The sequence below is a fragment of the Lissotriton helveticus genome, chromosome 1_1, assembly GCF_964261635.1.
Source record: "Lissotriton helveticus chromosome 1_1, aLisHel1.1, whole genome shotgun sequence".
Classification (NCBI taxonomy): domain Eukaryota; kingdom Metazoa; phylum Chordata; class Amphibia; order Caudata; family Salamandridae; genus Lissotriton; species Lissotriton helveticus.
The window spans coordinates 1,409,750,317-1,409,771,806 of NC_136057.1; the positions used below are offsets into that span (position 1 = coordinate 1,409,750,317).

The 21,490-nt window shown below is 46.3% G+C and overlaps 1 protein-coding gene across 1 annotated transcript in view; it reads right to left on the bottom strand.

Annotated features, from left to right (window-relative positions):
- The window catches only part of TSPAN16 (tetraspanin 16), a 32,878-nt gene extending 12,769 nt beyond the window's left edge, over positions 1-20,109 (bottom strand). Inside the window, exons 1-6 of the mRNA XM_078658028.1 lie at positions 20,040-20,109; positions 18,149-18,355; positions 17,447-17,521; positions 12,062-12,175; positions 5,697-5,831; positions 2,927-3,010 (exon numbers count right to left, since the gene is read on the bottom strand). Of these exons, the coding sequence (XP_078514154.1) occupies positions 2,927-3,010; positions 5,697-5,831; positions 12,062-12,175; positions 17,447-17,521; positions 18,149-18,355; positions 20,040-20,096 (672 nt within the window). The 5' untranslated portion in view covers positions 20,097-20,109. The remainder of the gene's footprint in view (positions 1-2,926; positions 3,011-5,696; positions 5,832-12,061; positions 12,176-17,446; positions 17,522-18,148; positions 18,356-20,039) is intronic.
- Positions 20,110-21,490: the final 1,381 nt, after the last annotated feature.

Below are 21,490 nucleotides of genomic sequence, written 5' to 3' on the forward strand. Positions count from 1 at the left end.
GGGCTTTAAGTGCAAGCTTTTTAGGTCTCGGCCTAGCGTTACACTGCGCAGCAGTGTTCGCGCAGCCGAGATTTTATGTTTCCTAGAGTGGGGCTTGAACCCGCCCCTCTTCTCCATTGGCTGGCTTCCTAAACAGAGGCAAGCCATTAGAGGAGAGGGGCGTCACTCTGTTTAAGCTCCGTCTTTTTGGGATTGAGGGGTGTGTTTTTTCGTTTCTTTCTGTTTACTTTCTCTCCTCTTCCCATTGGCTGGAATTTAACATTCCAGCGAATGGGAAGAGGAGAGAACGAAAACACGCCCCTCAATCCCAAAAATGATGCTGGTTTCTCCGAGGCATTCCTGCCTCGGCTCGGAGAAAGATGGTGGTGTGCATGGCGTCCCCTGAGTCGGTAAGATTTCTTGCCTCTGCCTCCTGGCTGCGTTCGTCTATTTCTTGCCTTTTTCCATAGCTGCGCTCGCCTTTTTCTTGCCTTTTTGCGGTGTGCGGCCCAGCGTTAGGCGCTTGAACGCCTCGTCAGTGGTAGTAAGCGCTTAACCGTGTTTGGGGTTGTGTTTTAGGGCACGGGGCGAAAAGGTCACGGAATTCCGTTTTTGTTTTGATATAGTGGATGATGGATGCAGAACGTCAGAGAAAGGCAGGAATCTTCATAGACGGCACAAGCTCCCATGGACGGAAGCTCGAGAAGGACTGTAGAACACAAGAGGAAGCCCCCTCTCGCCCCGCTGTCAGGCGCCCCAGGTCACCGACACCAGACAGGAAGCACAACACATTATCAGAGACCAGCCCACAGCTTCCCATGCCCCCTCAGAGCACCCAGCCCCTACTCACAGCAGCCAGCCCCCACTCACAGCAGCCAGCCCCCACTAACCACCCTGACCTTAAAATGAGAGCAGGCAGCCACATCGCAGAGCAGACAGGCACCACCCCATCTCCAGCTCGGGGGGCGGGGGACATGTGACTCCGCCGCTCTGACGTCCGAGGCTGGTCCAGGAGCAGCAGCAACAGCCCCAGCCTGCGCCGGGCGCACTCCGCCTGCAAGCAGCAGAGATGGAGCAGAGGCGAGCCGTGGAGAGCTGGGACGGGCAGCGGGGCTCTCGGGAACGAGCTGGCCCTTTACGATGCACTAAGAGCCGGTGCCGTGGAGACAGCCACGCCGCAGAGGATGCACTGAACGCCAGTCTCTCGGGGAGGACACCGCCCGCTGCCTCTGCGGCCCCGGAGGTTGCGCGGGGAGCGCCAGGGGGGCAGCATGTGTGCAGGGACCCTGGGGGGCGACGGAGGTCCAGGACACGGACAGAGTCGAAGCCAGCGCCCCTCCCGCAGGACCGCCATGAGGGAGGCAGGTATGAGCACTCACCCTTTCAGGGGCCTCCTATCAAGGCAGGTCTGTTAGCCCCTCCCTTTAATATCACCCTTATTAAAGGAGGTAGCACCGACCTCGCCCCCCTCGATGTTACTTGCAGTTTCTAGTGGGACCCAATATCCATCCTAACATCTTGTTTATAGGTGACCCCCTAAGACGTGCCCGCCATCCCAGCGGTGTCAGCTGTCCCCGGGCTTCGCTGGAATATTTTCTGGGCTGCAACGGTATCCATGAGCAATCCCTGCCAGCAAGTGCCCTCGCAGCATTCTCCATCAATCCCCGCTCTCCCCATCCTTCCGCCGCTTCCCGCGTCCTCTTCCACTCAGTATCTTCTGACTCTTCTGTATAGCCCCTTACTTTCTCCTTGGTTAGCACCTATGTACTGCTTTACTAACCAATGGCACTGAGCGGCTCAGATATCAGTCTGGTCTCTACGGACAGCAGTACAGCAGGGGATGTTCTAATCCGCTCCACCAGCATTGAACGCAGTTTGGTTGCCAAGAAGCAATGGACGTTCCGTGAGAGGCAGCAAGAGACACCCAGAACTTCATACATCCCTCCTGCACTGTCAGCCAACAAACCCCGGGAGCGCAGGCTAAATCCTAGGACACTACAAGCAGGTACCAGTAGAGAGGGTTCAAAGAAACTGCTTGTTTTTTCTTCCCTCTGTTTCCAGGGGTGTTACTGGGCAGAGATGGACGTGAGGCTGACCTAGACTGAGGGATGTCTGTGTGTGTGTTGGGCTCGGTGTGTGTGTGTTGGGCTCTGTGTGTGTGTGTTGGGCTCTGTGTGAGTGTGTGTGTGTTGGGCTCTGTGTGTGTGTGGTGGGTTCTGTGTGTGTGTGGCTCTGTCTGTGTGTGGCTCTTTGTGGGTAGGTATTTTTGTAGGTGGCTCTATGTGTGGGTGGCTCTGTGTGCAGGTGGCTCTGTGTGTGTGGGGTTGCTCTGTGTGGGTGGCTCTGTATGTGTGTGTGGGTGGCTTTGTGTGGGTGGCTCTGTGTGGGTGGCTATGTATGTGTGGGTGGGTGGCTCTGTGTGTGGGTGCAAATGCAATAGGTCTCGCATTTGCGAGCAATTAAGCTATTGGCATTGTAAATGACAATGCCATTTATTTATGTTTAAAAACAAAAACATAAATAAAAATGTCATGAGCAATGCCAATAGCTCCAACTTTAACAATGCCGAGACCATTGCATTGTAAATGCTTGTTCATTATTATATACAAGCATAGTTGCTGCTTATTTATCTTATGCAACTAACAACCATTGACAAAGCCAATAGTCCTGACTTCTAGTAGGTATGATATTACTTGTTGTGTCATATATCTGGATGAGATGACAAAAACAGCAAAATACGAGCCGGGCGGCATACTATGCTAAGCACAGATTTTTAGCATATGTTTTTTAAGCCGATTCCCATAATTACTTTGGCCACACCCCTTTGAGAGACCCTCCAGTTTGTTCATCCCACTTAAAGCCCTGCCCTGGCAGCATATTAAGGCTTTTCTTGCCTCACACAGTCTTGCGTTGAACAATACATTGAAATAAGAAAGGCCACGAGTACCTCTAGTGCGCAGATCCCCAGGGCGACGCCGCCGACGATCTTGCCGTTCTTGTCAAGAAAGTTCTGGAATGCAACGTCGCAGCCCTGGGAAAGAGAGAACCGGAAATGGTTAAATATGTCTGCTGCTACAGGCAGGGCGCCACGCGGGGCCGGATGTTCCAGTCCTGGGGGGACTGAACCCGAGGGTGCACAAGGGAAAGGTCACCCCAGAGCTCGGAGGCCGTGGCCTCGTCACGAGGGACTGGCATCAGTTACCGTGCCTCACAGTGCTATACTTCATTATGGACAGGCTGCCCCAGTTCTGAGTCAGGCTAGCTAACTGTGGGTGCCTAGGGACTGACTGGCTTCTTAGGTCCTTAAAGGGATTGAGTTTTAGTTCAGTATGGACAGACCGCCCAAATCTTTCGGCTTCCTGAGTTCAGCGACATTATGAACAGAATGCTTCAGTCCTGAGGGTGTCTGAGCTCAAAATCAGGGCTGGCTAGGGCAGAACTGGTCATTAAACTTATAGGGCACTTACTGGCAGAGTGGCAGGTTGAGTGTATTGTTTAACCATTTAAGACCGTTTTTGAAGGATATGGACTGCCATTGTCCCCTCTACCAGTCTCTTCATCTGCTTTGGGTTTATTGCAGCAGACAATTTGGTCATAATCAAACAGAGAAGAGAGAAAGAGGCGAGAGAAAGAGAGGGGAAGAGTGGATGGATGGAAAGAGAGATGAGGAAGGGAGCAGGGATGGATTGAACAGAATTGGAGGGCTGCTTTTGGTTCCCCAGCCCAACTCTGCCCTGGTGCTGGCTCCCATATTATTCTGAGAGTACTGTAGTGCTCTCGTAGTCACAGACAAGTGTGAGTTTCCTGTACTGTATTATGTCTTTCACTACCAGAGACCACTTTTTTACAGCGGTAACACGAAGGGAATCCTGTTAAAGCACTTAAGCTGGAGGGCAAGCGAGTAGTCTAACAATCATCATCTAACAACACAGATAACATAAAGTGCTCATGGTAAGTGGTTTCCTGGTGCTAAATAACAGATGTGTACCGTTACCTAACTAAGTGGTATTTGTTGTATAGACTCCAGAAAGATGAAATGTTGAGTGGACCCACTAGCATTCGATCCATTGACCACTGGGACAAACACAGACCCCCATAGTGAGTGCATTATTCTGATGGCCATCGACCCAGTGGCAGAAATACTGGCTGAATTTTATGTTTGCTTGTTTTTTGTACTGTCTTAATCAGAGGTTCTTAACCTGTGGTGCGCAGGCCCCTGGGGATCTGTGACGCCTACTTAGGCAGGCTACGACTTTTTTTTAGAAAATTAATTAAAATTAGCGGACTACTGATGTATATACAACTAAAAAAGAAAAATGTAAATTACATGTTTTAAAACATTCTGTAAATGTGAAGAAATTCGACATTGAGGGCTAAAAATGAACAACGATGAAGTTCCCTGCCTGACAATATAGTGGTCCAACCACCTGATTTAATTGCGGGATGACCATACGTTTGGCCAGTGCGGAGACTGCTCTGGCTCTGTTGTAGCCAACCCTCTTTCTAGGGCCCTGGAGATTAAAGGCTGTCGCCTGTCGGATAAATGGCTACATGTCCACCTACCCAAATTTAGATTGGTGGACATGTAGTAATTTTTTACTGTTCCTTACCGCTTGGCAAAACCTGGATATACGGAACAGTAAAATCGTCATATTGCTCTCCCCCCATTGGAGAAGACTCCCATGGCGAGGGACATTATATTTTTTCTTTTTAAAAAGAAAATTCAGTTTTGGGATTTTCTTTTTGAAAAGAAAAAAAAGAATAATGTTTGCTACAGGGCTACGTCCTGCAGATGCAGCCTTGTAGCAAAGAGTAAAATGCATTGACAAGAACCGCCATGAGGGCAGGTGCTGCCAATGCCTTTATAAATGACTGCCTGCTCGGCGGTTATTTATAAATTTGGGGGGCAGTATGTCAGTCATGGGGACAGAGTAATTTAGTCCGCCCATGGTGGAACGGCGGGCCACCCACCATTATATAAATTGTGCACTACATTGGTATCTGAAGCTTGATTCATGGTAGTAATACAAGTACAGGAAAAAGTAATATAGGTGATTGGAGGCCTCAATTAAAGCACAAGTATGTGTTGACCAAAATAAATAATGTGTTAGGTGCAAAAAAGCAAAGCAATATATTGGTTTAGGATGCCACTTTATCATTCAGAAATAAAATCAAAGTTTGAAAAGCTCCAACTTTCCCATTTCAGTTTTGATTTTTGTATTTTGTTAGTTTATTAAACAAGAAAATATTTCAAAAGTTTTGTATTTGTTGGATTTATACTTGTTTCTGTAGTTTTGTGCATTTTGTTGATGTTCAAATATTAGAGATTGCATAGCCATGGTCCCCAGCTTGCACTAGTGATTCAGTAGAGGTCCACCGATGTCAAAAGGTTAGGAACTACTGGTCTAAATGACAAAATGTTTTGTTGAGTAACTCCTTACGTTCACTTGAATATGCCTGCTGTACACCCTAAGTTTTTATTCTTACATCACAATAGATGTCTTATTTGTCCTGCGTCCCTGCAGGTCCATTGTATGCTTATTGATTTATCAGTGGACAGCGCTCCATCACCGCCAGCCTTTCTAAGCGTTTCTGATCCGCCCCACAGACCAAAGTAAAAATGTTTCTTGATACACTCCAGCTAGCTCCACCTCCTTACTCCAAAACAACACATAGGCCTTCACCCAGAATGGACAACAACCACAAAATGTGCTGACCTTTACATTTTCGTTCACGTTGCTAAATGTGCATGGATCCTTGTTGGAGCAGCAGGCGGGTGGCAAATGGTTGTTCCGTTTGTAGTATACTGAGTCATTGAAATCTGAGTAGTTGCGAAAGCCACAGCACTTCAGCTGGGGCAGAAGAGAAAATTGGTTAATACCAGACACATGATTACAAGAAATGAAATTAGAATACAAAGAAGGGATGTGGCTACTGTTAGACAATGGGCATAATATACATGAAGTGGCGTTGTTGCGTTATCCAATGAAAATAATAAAACACATGACGATGTAAGACTGACATATAAGTATCTGAACTCCTCTCGGCATACTCAACCCAGCACGCAACTCAACACAATTCAACCTAACCTTAACTCTAACTCAATCCAACTTTAGCTCAACCCAAATTTAACTTAATCCAATGTTAACCTGAGCCATCTGCACAGGAAGTGACATCATTGGTTTCAAGCCAAAACTGTCTTTACTTAATGGAGGTTGAAGTGCAGACGTTCAGCCGACGCACGCAGATGGTGTGCCAAAGGGGCACCAAAGACAAGCCTGTCTGTGCCCATCCGTGTCCTGCCTGTACCCAGCGCCACAACCCCTGGTCCTCCTCCCACCCACCTCACCCCCATCATTACTCCACTGTGGCCCTCAGTGCCCTCAACCCAGTCGCATCTCACAGCAATTTTGCTGTGCCTTGCTGCCCAAGACAGAAGGAGCGTTCTCACACGTCATCTGCCATTTCACATGCACCTTCCCACACGCACCTCACTCCCCCACACATTTCACATACCCAACATGCACTTGGCTCCTACTATGCCATATTGCTCCCTGTTCTGCATGCTCCTCAACACTTGCTCCCTCACTAAACACGCTACTGAAAGTGGGGACCTGTCACATGACCACTCACTGGTCTTGCTCTTCCTGACCATAACCTGGCTGACTCATCGTCGGCCACTGTCATTGCCACAGCAATCTCCAGCGGAAACAAGGTTACAAGGCAGAACAAACAGACCCAGAGGCAGAATCACTATCTTCAAAGAATCCATCCAATGCACCACTACCTCGGAAAGCACCACCAGCAACATGGAACACTTGACCTTCAAACTCCTCATCACCGTCAACGACACCCCGAGTGGAACCCTTGTCTACCAATCGGCCCACGCACTAACTTCAGGAGCACCATCACAGACAATGTCGCCCCCCTGATTCTCAACTTCAGCGCCTTCATCCTCCTCGGCGACCTCAACTACTACCTGGGGGGCCTCACTTATTCCAACATGATGAACCTCCTCGAGGACCTGTCCAACCTTGAACTCATCCAGTGAGTGGAAGGCCCCACACATGCTGCAAGACACCTGCTGGACGCCATCTTTACCAGCCTCAGCAACAGCACAGTAGAAAAGCCTACACCTAGTCCAACAACATCTTCATCAATTTCAGCATAACCATTCCACACCACTGCAGAAACACAATCACCAAATCTTCACGATGGGACTGGGACAAGATCCCAGAAGTATCCTGGTCGTCTAAACTGCTACACAACCAGCATCAACACAACTTCCCGGAATCCATCTCCCACTTCAGTGCCTGGAACACCCTCAGATACCTTGGCTCCTCTCAAAACCAACAAAGCCACAAGAACCAGACCACAAACAAGCTGGTACACAGAACAGCTCAGACTCACCAAACACCACTGCAAGCCACCAGAATGACACCAAAAAGAACAGCTACAAATCTGCCCTCATATGGTACCATAGGCAAATCAGAGCCACTAAATGCTCCACGCTTACAGATCGCATCGTAAGCAGCATCAACAGCGTCAAAGAAATCTTTGCCATAGTGAAAGACTTCACCTCTCCGTCAGCAAACTCCAGCAGCCTAGTTTCCTCTCAGGACCTCTGCACTAAGCTGTCCTTCTTCAGCAACAACATCACCAGCATCTGCAAAAACTCCAAGCCCCAACCACACCCGTCCACCCTCGCAGTTCTACTGCCCATTGCTGCCAGCAGTCAGAGGACCACCCTGACCGTCTGGCCAACCGTCATCACTTAGAAACTGCAATGACCATGCAGGGCATAAACTCCAGAGCACTGTTGTACCCCTGCCCTCACCACATCTTCATCAAATGACTGGACCTCTTCAACCCAGCCCTCAACCGATTCTGAACAAAACAATCATCACAGCCAGCTGCCTGGAAACACTCTACTGTACTTCCCCTCCACAAGAAACCCTCCACAGAACCAAAGATGCTAGCCAACTACTGGCCTATCTTTCTGCTATCCTACCCGGCAATAGTCATGGAAAAGATGATATACAAACACCTAGCCACCCACCTCACTGACAACCACCTCCTCAACACCACTCTATCCGGATTCAGGCCCAACCACAGTACGGTGACCGCCCTCATCGCTGCCATGGCCAACATCCAGATGCGTGGACAGAGGTGACGCCATGACCCTCATCTTACTGAATCTTTCCACAGCCTTTTGACATCATCTCCCATCCCATCCTCATCCAATGACTGCACAGCACTGGCATCCAAGGACCAATTCTTTGCTGGATTTGCTCCTTTCTGACAGGTTGCACCCAGTTGGTTAACCTGGCTCCCTTCACCTCAGACGCCTTCAAGCTCATCTCTGGAGTTTCACAAGGGTCCTCACTCAACCCACTCTGTCCAACGCCTACACGACTGCACTCTCTAGCATCATTTGCACCCACGGAATCAACATCATATCCTTTGCTGATGCCACTAAGCTAATACTCTACCTCTCCGACAAGACTCTAAACATCCAGACCAGTTTATCTATCTGCATGACTGAAGTCACTAGATGGATGAAAAGCAACTGCCTCAAGCTCAATAAAGACGAGCCCGAATTAGTAAGGTATAACAATCTGGAAGGCTTAGTGGACTTATATGTCCACTGTAGGGGCATGTGTTTGACCTCCGGGTCAGAGGTTCAAATCCCAACAGGTTCACTCAGACTTTCACCCTCCTGAGGTTGAAAAAGTGAGCATAATTGAGCTGGGTAACAATAAACATCTTTTATCCAGTGCAAAGATACCCACGGGTGAACGTGCATTTTACAAATACACATTTTATGTTATGTTATGTGGTAATCTTCAGCAAAGACATCTCGCTCTGAGACCCCACCTGGTGGCCTGCCAAACTCAGACCCACAGCCCTCTCAGCAACCCACGGAAAGTACCTTGGAATAGTAATTTGTATTTGTATTTGTATTGTTTATTTATAGAGCGCAACTATCGCTCCGAAAGGAGCATCCTGGCGCTAACAAGACAATGTGCATACAGTTGCAAGTACAACACTAGATAGTGGCCATTACGTAATCATCTGGAAGATTAAAGATCCAGGTTTTAAGATGCTTCCTAAACTGGTTTTCTTGAGTCAGAAATCTAAGGTTCTTAGGCATTGAATTCCAGGCTTTGGAGGACAGGAAGGTTAAGGTCTTACCCCCCTTGGTTCTGTAATTAAATTTGGCCAATTTTATCAGGTTGTCTCCTGAGGATCGTAACGTCCTGGAAGGGTTGTAGTGGGGGTAACGCCTGATGAGATACTTCGGGCCTGTGCCATTAAATGCCCAAAAGGCGACAATCAGAATCTTGAATAGTATCCTCTTATGCAGAGGCAGCCAGTGAAGGGTCTTCAAGGCGGCCGACGCTGAAGATTTCCTCGGCAATTTGAGGACCAGTCTGGCAGCTGCGTGTTGCACGCTTTGAAGTTTTTTCAGCGTGATTTTTTTAACACCTGCCATCAGGCCATTACAATAATCAAGGCGTGCGAGGATTAAGGCCACTGCCACAGCCTTTCTTGAGTCAGTGGGCAGGAAGTAAAAAAACTTCCTTAGAGATTTTATAATACTGAAGCAACTTCCTGCCACATTCCTTGCATGCTGATCAAATGATAGCTCGGTGTCAAATAAGACGCCTAGATTTCTTGCTGACACCACAGCTTGTGGGGGAGCAGGGGAATCTTCCGGCCACCATTTGCTAGGACAAAAACGAGGGTTTTTTCCCATAGTAAGAATCTCTGTTTTATTTACATTGCATTTAAGATGGTTCTTTTCCATCCAAAGAAAAACATCCTCAAGGCAATTCTTGAGGTTTTGTTCCGCATTGGTGGAGTTCTTATCAAGAGGTACAATAAGTTGAGTATCATCGGCATACGATGTCACCAGTATGCCGTATGACTCAATAAGAGAGATGAGAGGAACCATATAAATATTAAATAATAATGGGCTCAGGATAGAGCCCTGAGGAACTCCAGACAACACCTTTTTTTCTTTGGAGAGGAAAGGACCCAATGCAATTGTTTGTGATCTTTCTGTCAGAAACGAGACAATCCACGCCAGTGCTACACCTGAAATGCCAATATCTCTTAATCTATCTATCAGTATAAAGTGAGAGATGGTGTCGAACGCTGCTGTGAGATCTAATAAAATCAGAAAGGCGTTCTTTCCTTGATCCTGCAAAATTTTTATGGAATCGGTAAGTTCGATCAGAGCCGTTTCCGTGGAATGGTGAAAACGGAAGCCCGATTGTTGGGGATGAAGGACATTATTGATTTCTACATGTCTTTTTAGCTCTTTGTAGACCATCTGTTCAGTAATCTTACCCAGGACTGGGAGAAGTGAAATTGGACGTAAATTGGCAAGCTCTGTGGGGGATTTATTAGATTTTTTCATCAGAGGTTTTATGACTGCTTGTTTCCATTGACCTGGGACTATGCCTGTATTGAGAGAAGCATTTACAATCTCGTTTATGAGGGGATTAACCACTTCGATTAGCTGATTGAGAATTCATGGGGGGCAAGAATCCGAAGGGGCGCCCGATTTGCACGCAAGAATTACTTCCCGGGTTAGGGATAGTGAAACCGGTGTGAAGGTTCTAAGACTACTGGTCGTGTTTTCTCCCTGATCAGGAGAGCCAAAAGGCTGAAAGACATGCGGGGCTGGGAAATGCTTATGTAAAAGGTCAATTTTTTCCACAAAGAAGTTTGCAATTTGGTTGCAGAATTCTAGGGATGGTGGAATTTCAGGCTGTAAGGCTTTTGGATGTGTGAAAGTCTTGACAATGGAGAATAACGTTTTTTGTTTTTGTTTTGCTTCCTTAATGGCGTTAATGTAATATTCCTTCTTGGCGATTTTAATAGTACCGAGATATAATTTCCTCTGCTAATCAACTACCAACTCACAATGAGCAGCCCAGTGAATTCAGTGTCCTGCTTCTGCTTTGACTCACTCAAGAAGATCTTCAAATGGCTCCCCGCTAACACTTGGAGAACCATCACCCAAGTTCTCATCATCAGGAACCTGGACTAGGGCAACACACTTTATGCTGAAAAAACCCTCAACTGGAGAGAAAACTCAAGACCATACACAACTCTATGGGCAGACTCACCCTCAACCTCCCACCCCACACTCACTCCAACATGCACCTCGAAGAGCTCAACTGCCTCACAATCTATAGACAAGCACTATTTAAACTCCTCAAGCACACACACAAAACCTTGCACAACATTGACCTCACACACCTCAACAGCCATATACAATTCTACAAACCTACCAGACACCTTCGCTCAGGCAAACTTCTACTTGTGCACCCCCCACACACACATAAGCAGAACCAGATCCGGCGGTCATACCTTCTCCTATCTCGCTCCTAAAGGCTGAAACAACCCGCCCCTTCACATCAGAGCCTCCTCCTCAGTTTTTGAATTTTGCCAAAACTAAAGACCTGTCTCTTCACTTATTCCCGACCTTGGCTCTGGCCCTAAAGGTCCTGTTTCAGTGCCAGGATACCCTCCTGTGTGAGTTGTGCACTGTGCAAATAAACACAACATAAACCAACTTTAACTAAACCCAACCATAACTCATCCCAACTTTAACTCAATAAAACCTCAGTTCAACTCAGCCATAACTCAAGTAAAACCAAACCAAACTATCGTAGTGAGGTTCTGGAAGTGGTATGGCTAATATCACCCAATGATCTTAACATGTAAGTTGGCACTATGTTATCTTCAGCAACTGGCTTTAATAATGTGCAAGAAAGGGGGTGGCTAGGACCACCTAGACATGGTAAAGTACAGGAGGAAGCTGATACTAAATGACTTGTCCAATAGAGAGAAAGAAGAGGGACTAACATATATAATGCCCATAAAAGGAGAGCAAACAATCTTGTAGTTCCCCCCATTACTGTGCAGGCATAATGTTTAACACAATATAAATGGTCTTTTCTTGCAGGGCCATACAACCATTCAGGATGAGATCCCCTGGGCCCACCTTCCCTGATCCCAGGTATATCATCTCTCCTCATCGTTCCCTCCCCCCACATGTGCTTACCTCGTTCATAGTGGCGTTCCAGATTGTGGTAATGTCGCTTTTATCTTCCTGCCCGTAATCCTCTCTCAAGGTCTTTGTCGCCCAGGTGCTGAGGTACTCCACGAATATCTGTGACTGAACACGTCATGAAGCAGACATTTTCATTGTGCAATGTGACATTCTCAAAACAGATAATTCATTTGTTTCGACTAATAACAGCACTCTCCTAATCCATCCTGAGCTGTTCTGTCAATTTCACATGTTTTTCTCTTAGGGGTTAATACACACAGCCATTTTGAAGCAGGTACAGTAGTACTCCTATAGAACTCTTTAACATACTCTTAACTGCCTTTGTGAAGTTGCGTCATAACATCTAACATGGGAATATTGAGGAAATATTCCTAAACCATTAGTGTGAACAGAAAGGACAGTGCCCTCTTTGTACTTTTACTAATAAGGAGTTGGATTTTTCTGCACCAATTCAAAAAGGCATGCAAAGAGTACGTAAAACAGTATTCCTGCAGTACCACTTTCCATACCCATAACTGCTTTTGTGAATAGGCCCCTTACTTTTTTTCATAGCCAGTCAGCTGTAGTTGGTAAATGTATTCTTTTTCATTCACCACCCAAAGACCACATTGTTTCACAAACATACTCCACCCAAAGACCAGGGCTCTCTGCAACATGCAGCTAGATGTGCTTGGACTATGGGGGTTGCTAGCGTATGTGATGTGAATCTCCTCTTGAAGATTACAATGGGAGGGCATGTGTGTATCTCTGGTGGAGCGAGTGCTAGATCATGGACAGGGCCGGACTCGCCGTAGCGGGCACCAGGTGTTTTCCCAGTGGGCCGCAATGGCGGGTTCCAATTTTGGACCAGGGTGGATGTTTTTGTTACTGAGGGCCAATTTTGCAGCAGTATTTCTCACCAGCACCACCGCCCCTGAAACCCTCACCTACCACCCTGCCGGGTCGGTCTGACTTAATTACCAGGGCTGGTTTGCGTTCTCAGCACAGACCTGATCATGGGAACGTTCAGTGAAGGAGCCTAAGCAGGATCTAGGCGGTTCAAGTAGGAGCGAGTATGAGCTATGCAGGGAGCGATTACCTCCAGATCTGGACAGATTTTAGGTCTCGGCCTGGGTAGGCTGCGCTTGCGCAGTCTCGCTGGGCGAGGAATTATGTCTTAGAGTAGGGAGGTAAACGAGCCAGCTCTTCTCCATTGGCTGGCTTCCTAAACGGCGGCCAGCCATTGGAGAAGAGCTCTGCCTGTCACTCTAATCCCCGTCCGTTTCGAATTGAGGAGCGTGTTTTTTGCTGTCCTTTCTATCCGTGACGTCATCCGTCACTCAACAAAAAACACGCCCCCCAATCCGAAACGGACGGGGCTTAGAGACAGAAGGCTGTCTCTTTTAGCCACACTTGTGATTTGTATGTTATTGTAATGTTAATTGAGTAAAACGTCTTGTTTTTTAGCTCATTGTGTCACTGCTAGTTCGACGAGTGCAAGATCTCTTTTGTCACTCACAGAACAACGGTTCCAGTATCGCAAGGATCGACTCGAACTTTCATCTAACAGAGTTCAATACAGGAAATGACTAATTGAATAAGAAATGGACACCCGTACTTAAAAATGCTGGAGGCGAAAAACTTAGGACAAAAGAAATTACAGAAACTGCAGTATGCGATGGGAAATAAGTGCAGTACTGAATACGAAAACGAGGAGCGCCACTGTGAGGGAGAAACAGGCCCGGTCCTTCATTGTTTTCTGTGCATGCTTCAAAAACATATGGGGGCTAGATGTAGGTAAATACCATTTACCGATTCTAAAATACCGAATTTTACCGATTCGGTATTTTAGAATGGGTAAATTGTATGTAGGTATTAATTCGGTAATTTTTACCGAATCTGTAAAATTCGGTAAATACCGATTTGGTATATACCGAATCGGTAAGGGGGGAAGACCTACAAGGGTGGCAGGGTGTCACATTGACACCCTGTTGCACCCCTGAATAGTGCATGGGTGCACATGTGGCACAAGTCTGCCACATGGCACTGTTAAAAAAGCACAAAATTGCTTTTTTTAACGGTTTTCGTTATTTACCACCAACTTGTAGTTGGTGGTAAATAACGAATCCTTACAGGTGAAAATCACTCACTTGAGTGCTTCCTACATTTCAGATTCAGTAATTTACCGAATCGGTATTTAAAAATACTGATTCGGTAAATTACCGAATCTGAAATATAGCCACCTACATCCCAAATGCCTTATACTGGTCGGTAACGGCCGAAATTCGGTAATTTCGTCCGTTACCGACCGGTATTAGGGTTCCTACATCTGGCCCATGGTACAAAATCTACGGTCCTAAGGCGGTAAAACTTGATCAGTCGCCAGACTGAGGAGCCAGAGGAATAGTAGCGGCAACAAAACGCATTGAAAAATAAACGTGGAAAAATAACCTCAACAGCTGTGTTTATTAAGCTATGGAAGCACTCCTCCTCTCCCCCGGGCTCCGGCGCGTCAGTCTCTCCACGGGTTATTTATGACCCTTCGCACGGCGGCGCTGTGGCTCCGGGGCAGCCGCCAACAGGAGCCGCGGGGCGCTCTCGAGTGGGGCCGTGAAGAACGACCAAACGGTGCCCAGGGCAGCGACCAGCAAGAGCGAATGCGCGAAAGATCTAGGAAGCTACGGGGGCAAAGAAAGGGATAAGTGGAAAGGAGAGTAGGAGGTAATGAATCAACAGTAAGTGGAAGAGAGGAGCAGACAAATGAAGAGGGAGTAAGGAAAGCGGTAGGGTGACGAAGAGAAAGAACACGAGGATACGAAGAAATCACTTAATGCACTTAATGTGAGGTAATGTACAACTGCCGCGTAGGAATGAGCACACATCGAGTCGGAGTGTGTGGGATGTTGTAAACAGAGTCCCTGCCTCGTACCTTTTAGCTTAGTGTCCATTTTAATTGGAGCAACTCAGACCCCGGAGAGGCGGGAGGGGCCGCGCTTCTCCTCACACTGCGAAGGCAGCGCCCGGAGCCCCCTCGGCTGCCACGGTTGGTTCAATGAAAGGTTTACGGGCCCTCTGGGGAGAAAGGACGCTGGTGGATGTCAGCGGAGCTCGGCCACAGCGCCTACCCGCTCCAGGGACAGATCTCACTCTCAGTGAACACAACTCACAGGGGGCAGAGCGAGCGGGGGAGGGGTGCTGCGAACCGGGAGCTGGTGATGGTAGGGGAGGGAGATGTGCTGTAAACCAGGCTCTGTGTGTGTGGCGCTCTGTGTGTGTGGCGCTCTGTGTGTGTGTGTGGCTCTGTGTGTCTGTGGATGTGTGTGTGTGTGGCTCTGTGAGTGTGGCGCTCTGTGTGTGTGGCGCTCTGTGTGTGTGGCGCTCTGTGTGTGTGTGGCGCTCTGTGTGTGTGTGGCTCTGTGTGTCTGTGGCTCTGTGTGTGTGTGTGGCTCTGGGTGTCTGTGGCTCTGTGTGTGTGTGTGGCTCTGTCTGTGTGGCTCTGTGTGTGTGTGTGTGTTCTGTGTGTGGCTCTGTGTGTCTGGCTGTGTGTGTGTGGCTGTGTGTAGCTCTGTGTGTGTGAGTGTGGCTCTGTGTGTGTATGTGTGTGTGGCTCTGTGTGTGTGTGTGTGTGTGTGCAAATGCAATAGGTGTCGCATTTGCGAGAGATTAAGCTATTGGCATTGTAAATGACAATGCCATTTATTTATCTGTTTTCAAGTCAAGTCAAGTCAAGTCAAAGAGGCTTTATTTCGATATACAAATATCTTAAAAAGCATACAGCATAAAAACATTGTTAAAAGAAACCATCCCGCGCATATAAAAAGTTAAGAAGCCCACAATATACGTAGATAACACAATCCTAACTGCGGTTCGGTGGGGTAATAAATTAACTAAGACGGTCTGTATATACAGTCCTTGATTAAACAATTTGGAAAAGCCAACACATAAATAAAGTTTGCCATTTACAATGCCAATAGCTCTAACTTTTAAAAAAGACGAGACCGTTGCATTGTAAATGCTTGTTGTGTCAGGTATTTAGGAGACCCAAAATGAAGCACTTTATAAGTAATAGAGGCTAAATAAAAGCCACTCATCTTTGACATGAGGGAGTGGAACTTCCATGGAGGCATCAACAGACCATGTCACTTCACCCACCGCTCAGGTCATCTATCATCCCAATGAGGGTACAATATGTCAGAGGAATTTGGTGGTGTGAGCCCATGTTCCTACAAGGGTGGTTCTGTGGCACAAATAGCATCTTTAGGAGGCTTCACACATCTAAATGCTACCATTTTTGCAGGAAGTCATGCCTAACAGCTAGTATGATGTATGTGTTGAATTTAGTGACTTTGCCACATTTTAATACATTTTCAACTGCTCTCTGATTTTATGTATAGCTACTTATTTATGTGTTGTTTAGCACGAACCAGGCAATGAAGGGCTTCAAAGCACTTTACAAAAATCCCTGTTGTACAACAAATTTAGTGTAAATTTGCCAAGAAATAAGTATCTAGAGCAGTTTAGTTATTAGCGCAGCGCCATGAAAGTTGGTTGAAACAACAGACTATTATTTAATAGAGTAAGTGGGATGTAGTATTTCACAAGACAGCCAACATAACACCGACACTCACCAACCATGGGATAAACAAGAGATGCATAAAACTATATTAGCTCTATGTGAATGTGTTGGTTTTAATACTCTGCAACACTCAGCTTTAGCTGTCTATTGGAAAGCTATTGTTTTCCAATATGTGACACATACTAAAGTGGGCTCTGGGTCAGCCTCTTGCTCACGATTTGTTGGCTGTGTTGTCCATCTGACTGCCCTGCATCCTTCCATTTCAGTGTAGGAGCGGGACTTTTTTGTCCCCCATCCCTTTCTCTTTCCATACCGCTGCCTTTTTACACCACCCCGCCCAGCATCCGTAACACCCTTCCTGGTCCCATAGCACTCTTTTCCTGCATGCCCTGCCATCACGTTGTGGCCATATTAAAATGTTTTTTAACCATTCCAAGAATGCAGTCCATGCCTATGCATGTGCAATGGCCCTCTGTTAAGGATTTTTTAATACATTTTAACAAATCCAGTTCAAACATGGCCAACAGTGACGCAGACATCTTTGAAGAGGATTTGTTGAAATATTTAAAAATAAAATTTTTAGAAAATGCATTCAAAGATGGCCATCATGGATGCACGAGCAGGGGATACCTTCACCTGTTTCCACATTCACCAAGATGCTTAACTCAACCTAGTGCTGAGACCAAGCAACATTGCCCAACAGTTTTTCATTCACTAGGACTAAGCAGAACAAAGCCCTTACAGGTGGATGCTGGCAAAAAAATACTCTAGGTAGTAGGCTTCTTCCTGTGCACAGGTCCTCACAAGTACCAATGACTTACCACTGCGGAGAAGGCCAGGACCACCACTGCACCAGCCACTTCTGCGATGAAGATAATGAGGATTATGATGAAGAACTGGAAGGGAAGAAAGAGAGTGTGGGTACAAAGTCTCAGGCTAGCACAGAGACCGTACTTCGCGGAGCTGTGAGAGCATAAACTCTAGCCATGGGATCTGCACCTCCACCTATGGGATCGCTCAGGGTCTAAGCCCCAGTCTCTGGTGGTACTACCACCTCCTTTGACCCCCCTGAATTTAACTCATGTTTTAAGCTATCCTCTTTCAGCCTCGCAGACTCCCCTGAGTTTGAACCCTACCTCCACCTACATCCTCTCAGGGTCTTGGACTCTTCTCCAGACTCTCTGACTCCAGTTTGAGTTTCAAGATTTGCTACATAGAGCGCAGAGATGTCCTCGGTTTTACACCCAATCTCAGGATTTTCTGACTCTAGTCCTGTGAGTTCTCAGGGCTTTTTTTTCTCAGAGTTTTGTATCTCTGGACTTTTTGGGACCTTCTCCCAAGTCTCATGGTGCCCTATATCTTTCTAGGGATCGCCTAGGAACGTTGGGGGTCTACTCCCAAGTCTCAGACTTACCTATCTCCACCCTAGATGCCCCTTGAAAACCCATTGGGCCAGGGCATAATTTGAGGAGTCTTGCCCCAGAGTCCTATCCCAAACCCCCAGCTGCACCTGATCTACTCACCATCATCAGCAGGCACCTACTCTCCTTCATGGCCCCACAGCAGCCCATGAACCCCATGAGGAGCAGGAAGCATCCAATGGCGATGCAGAGGTAGCCCACATTCGTCAGCTGCACCAGCTGTGGGGCCGCCGTCCCCAGGATCTTCACGAAGGAACCTCCATCGACCTTGACCCATATTCCAATGCCCAGCACTGCAATGCCGCCCACCTAGGAGGTCAAAGGAAGAAGGCACTGAGCAGCACAGAGAATTACACGCTGGCACCATTAGGAGACACATGAACTGAAGGAGTTGGTGACCGCTGTCTGTGTGTAGAAGGGTGTGGAAAAAAGACCTACAGCGCTTCAGGTCTCCAGGAGAAGGCTGTGAGAATCCTAGGGTGTACACATCTCCAGGCCAAAGAGGACATGCTGTCTCAGCGCTGTGGGGCACACAGCACCAGGTCACTGTGGACTCTCCCCTTCATTGCTGTGGGCACAGAGCTCTCGGTCACTAGGGATCACTTGCTCCAACCATTTGTTTTTCTCTTACAAACCGACGGTTGTGTTGTGTATTAGTCCAACTGGTTCATTCAAGAATACCAAGACTACAACTCCCAGAAAGCTATAGGTTGCTAGACAATTGCTGTGTATATTTCATTTTGTCCCCTCTTCCAACTTATTGTAAAGCGCTCTGATATCCTTCGGGAACTTGTTTGCGCTATATAAAACTTTATAAATAAAGTAAATAAAGAAAAGTCCAGGACTGAAATGTGCAGTATGTGGTGTGGTGAAGCAGGTGTTAACTGTTCTATAGACAGGCTGCTCCAATTCTGGGGTTCAGACTGCCAAGTCAAAGATAGCAGGCAGGTCCAGGCTATGAGTGTAGGGCTGCCAGTCAGGGACTGGCTAATGTACCAATGGGGGAGAAGAGAGCTTCTGTCCTTAGGGGCACTCTTCCCCATCACTGTCCTTAGGATTAGTCACCATAGATAGGCTTTTCTGATCGCTCAGTTGAATCTAAATGAGGCTTTCAGTTTTTCGTATTTACTTATAAAAACAGACAGAGAATTGTCTATTTATCCATGTGTATATATTCATAAATATCGAAAAATCAAAAATAGGTCTTCTTTTAAATGATTCCCAAAGCTGTCAATCATGGCTCCCGGGCCAGCACTTGTAGAATGGGATGCAGATACATTTAAACAAAAAAGAAGTAGGTTTCTTAATACAGCTTTAAGCAGCTGTGCAAGTGTTTGAACTACATTATTAATGTTTATGTTTGAGTGTATTGCCTAGAATTAGTGCAACATCTATGGCTTCTTATAACACTAAAACTTACCAACCATCCAAGTGTGGGTGTACATTTATTAGTTAAATACATTTGTACACATAATAGTTTTAGAGTCATTATTTCACTAAAAATAAAAATATATATGAATGCATATATCAATATGAACAAAAAATGAGCAAAAATAAATATGGATAAATACTGTTAGAAATGTCTCCCAAAAAAATACCATAGCCCCAGGCCCCCTATTTATAAATCCCAGATTATTTCCGATTATCCCTACTACCAAATGTTGGGTGACTCAACCAGATGTCTTTATAATGCCCAGACATTCTTGTTATATGGCCCATGCCGCCTGCTTAGTTTTAAATATATCTTCTGACAGGCAGGGGTTTCCAGGAAAAACTGAACAGTCTCCAAGGATGCTAGTAGTATAAAAACTCACATTTTCATAGACTCTCATAATCCCAAAGCATCAGAGTACAGAATGATAATCGCTTGGTAGTAGAAGTGACTCAGTACTGGGAGCCTACGCCCAAAAATTGTAGGGTTTCCCATGCATTTAATGCTTGAGGCAGGAAGGGCTGTTCACCCACAAAATCAGCCCACACTGGTCATACTTACAAAAATGATGCCGTTAAATACAAACATCATGGTCTTCAGAAAGGAGAAACAGCCCATCTTCTCTTATGGCCTGCAACAGAGGCGAGATTGTGAGCACTGCAACCATGGCATATTTATTTTATTCTTAACATCATACCGGTAGGGAAAGAACAACGGTATACAAAAATGGAAAACTTGTAATGAAGGTCGTTTTATAAACCTGAAAAAAACAAATTGCCCTCATATGAAATGGGCACTTCTGAAAATATCAATTCACTATTAGTCTCCTAAAAGTTATTTTTTTTAAATCAAGCTTTCCAAAGTAGGGAGCAACATTGTCCTGCTGGCTTGCGGGATCTTCATGGAGAATGCACACAATTCAGAGAGAAAGGCTAAGAAATAAAATATTATCTAATGGCTTCTAACGGTAAAGACTGAATGTCATCAGCTCTTAAATACATACATTTCCAAGACCTGTCTTTTACCTTTGGGGACAACACTTTAAACGTTCAAACGTGATGGAGGATGAATAGTGCACACAGGGAAACCACTCTCTTTATTTCCACATATTAATTCCACATCGTTTGGTATTTTCTGTGACAGCAAAACTATGCCTATCATTAAGTTTCAAATGTGCTTTGTTGGAATGGTAATATGTTCTACCTTTTTTTCTTAGATACATTTAAACAAAAATATATGGGGATTGAGAAATAGCAGATTAAAAGATTAAAATGATTCTAAAAGTTGCAAATGTGCATGGAATGAACTTCCATGTTTGCTAGTGAGTTCCTAGATTAGATGTAAAATATGCATAATTTATGTTAGCCACAGAGTGTTAAGTAAGAGCAGGATGCTGATTTTTTATTTAAAGTTGATTAATTCACAGCTTTGTGTATACGCTGCTCCCCGTCTATTTCCATGGACAACCGCTAACTGGGTTACTTCTCGCACATGTTAAGTATACTTTCACGTTGTTTACTATTTCAACTGTTTATTTTTCAAAGGTGAGACTGCCGATTAGGTAATTGCCTGGTTCATGCACGCTTAATTGCACTGCAGTTGCAGGCATGTTTTCATGCACATGCCTGTAGAGTGGTGAGGCTGGGCCTACCACGTGTATGTATATGCACTGAATAACTACACCAACACTTGCTTGCACTCAGCCGGAAAGACCCCGAGCGGTCTTCCGCTTGTTTATTTATACCGAGGGGCGAGCCCGCCCCAAGGTTGCGTGTGCGTGCGTGCGTGTAAGGATACAATGTATGTGAGAGCCCGGATGGCTCTCTACATCCCTCCTTTATTTTAGTCTCTTTCTGCAGGCACATTCATAGTCTCTTACTCATGGAGACGAACAAGCAAAGTCCAACAACCGTTGACTCGGCCTAGGATTGGGCCGCAGGTTGTAGCGACGATCCTGGGTCCGAGGTAGTTCGACAACCCCAGCCGGGGTTGTCCTCGGACCCTCGCTCGCA